Genomic DNA, 846 nt, shown 5'->3' on the forward strand with positions numbered 1-846 from the left:
CGAGCAGTGTGAGCGGCTCGCCGACCGCCTCGCGACGCCGAACCGCCGTCGATCGGCCACCACCAAGACTATCAAGGCCACCACCTCCCCCGCGACCACCACTTCGGCCGCGGGCGCCCGCGGCGGCGCTGCGACGGAGGAGACCAAGTTGCCGCCCCTGGCCTCGCGGGCTCGCTTCCTGAAGTGGATCGTCATCGCCACGCTAGTGCTCAACGTCGCCCTCTTCCTCGGTATTCCCTCCCCGCGTCCTGGTGCGAGTCAGTTCACTGAAATGCTGACGTGTGCATTGGTCATACAGTGTGGCTGTTCACCACGGACCACGGGCTGCCCTGGTTCATCTATCCACTCGCCGTTTCCGTCATCCTCTGCGGCTCTCTCTATCTGGTGCCCCTTCTATTCGTTGTTGTTGTTGTTGTTGTTGTTGTTGTTTGAGCTAACTCGGTACACATCATCAGGCGTCGCACAACGTGGAGAAGCCCTGGCTCCAGCTCCACTTACTCGTTTCGGCCACCATCAACTTCACCATCATCTTCACGTACGTACGCCTTTCTTCTTCATCAGTGCCACATGTCCACATCTGATTTAAGTATGCGTGTGATGTGTGCGATGTGTGCGGTGTGTGCGGTGTGTGCGTAGGTATGTGTTCAAGTTCGACCGGCAGCCCTACTTTGCCTACGTGCTGCTGCCCTCGGCGGGCCTGCTGTGCCTCCACCTCCTGCTCACCGACCACTGGGGCGTCATGCCGCGGCCCCACAAGTACTTCTACGTGCACCTCGTCTCCATCTACGTGCCGCTCAACCTGGTCCTCTTCACCGCGTTCCTCACCACCACGCCCGGCGACGGCCT

At 60.6% G+C, this 846-nt stretch overlaps 1 protein-coding gene across 1 annotated transcript in view; it reads left to right on the top strand.

Annotated features, from left to right (window-relative positions):
* The window catches only part of ACA1_159220 (uncharacterized protein), a gene marked incomplete at both ends in the record, with an annotated part of 1,384 nt that overhangs the window by 164 nt on the left and 374 nt on the right, over positions 1 to 846 (top strand). Inside the window, 4 exons of the mRNA XM_004348532.1 lie at positions 68 to 251; positions 299 to 384; positions 456 to 535; positions 637 to 802. Coding sequence (XP_004348582.1) covers positions 68 to 251; positions 299 to 384; positions 456 to 535; positions 637 to 802 — 516 coding nt within the window. The remainder of the gene's footprint in view (positions 1 to 67; positions 252 to 298; positions 385 to 455; positions 536 to 636; positions 803 to 846) is intronic.

Source organism: Acanthamoeba castellanii, assembly GCF_000313135.1.
Source record: "Acanthamoeba castellanii str. Neff unplaced genomic scaffold scf7180000084724, whole genome shotgun sequence".
NCBI lineage: Eukaryota > Discosea > Longamoebia > Acanthamoebidae > Acanthamoeba > Acanthamoeba castellanii.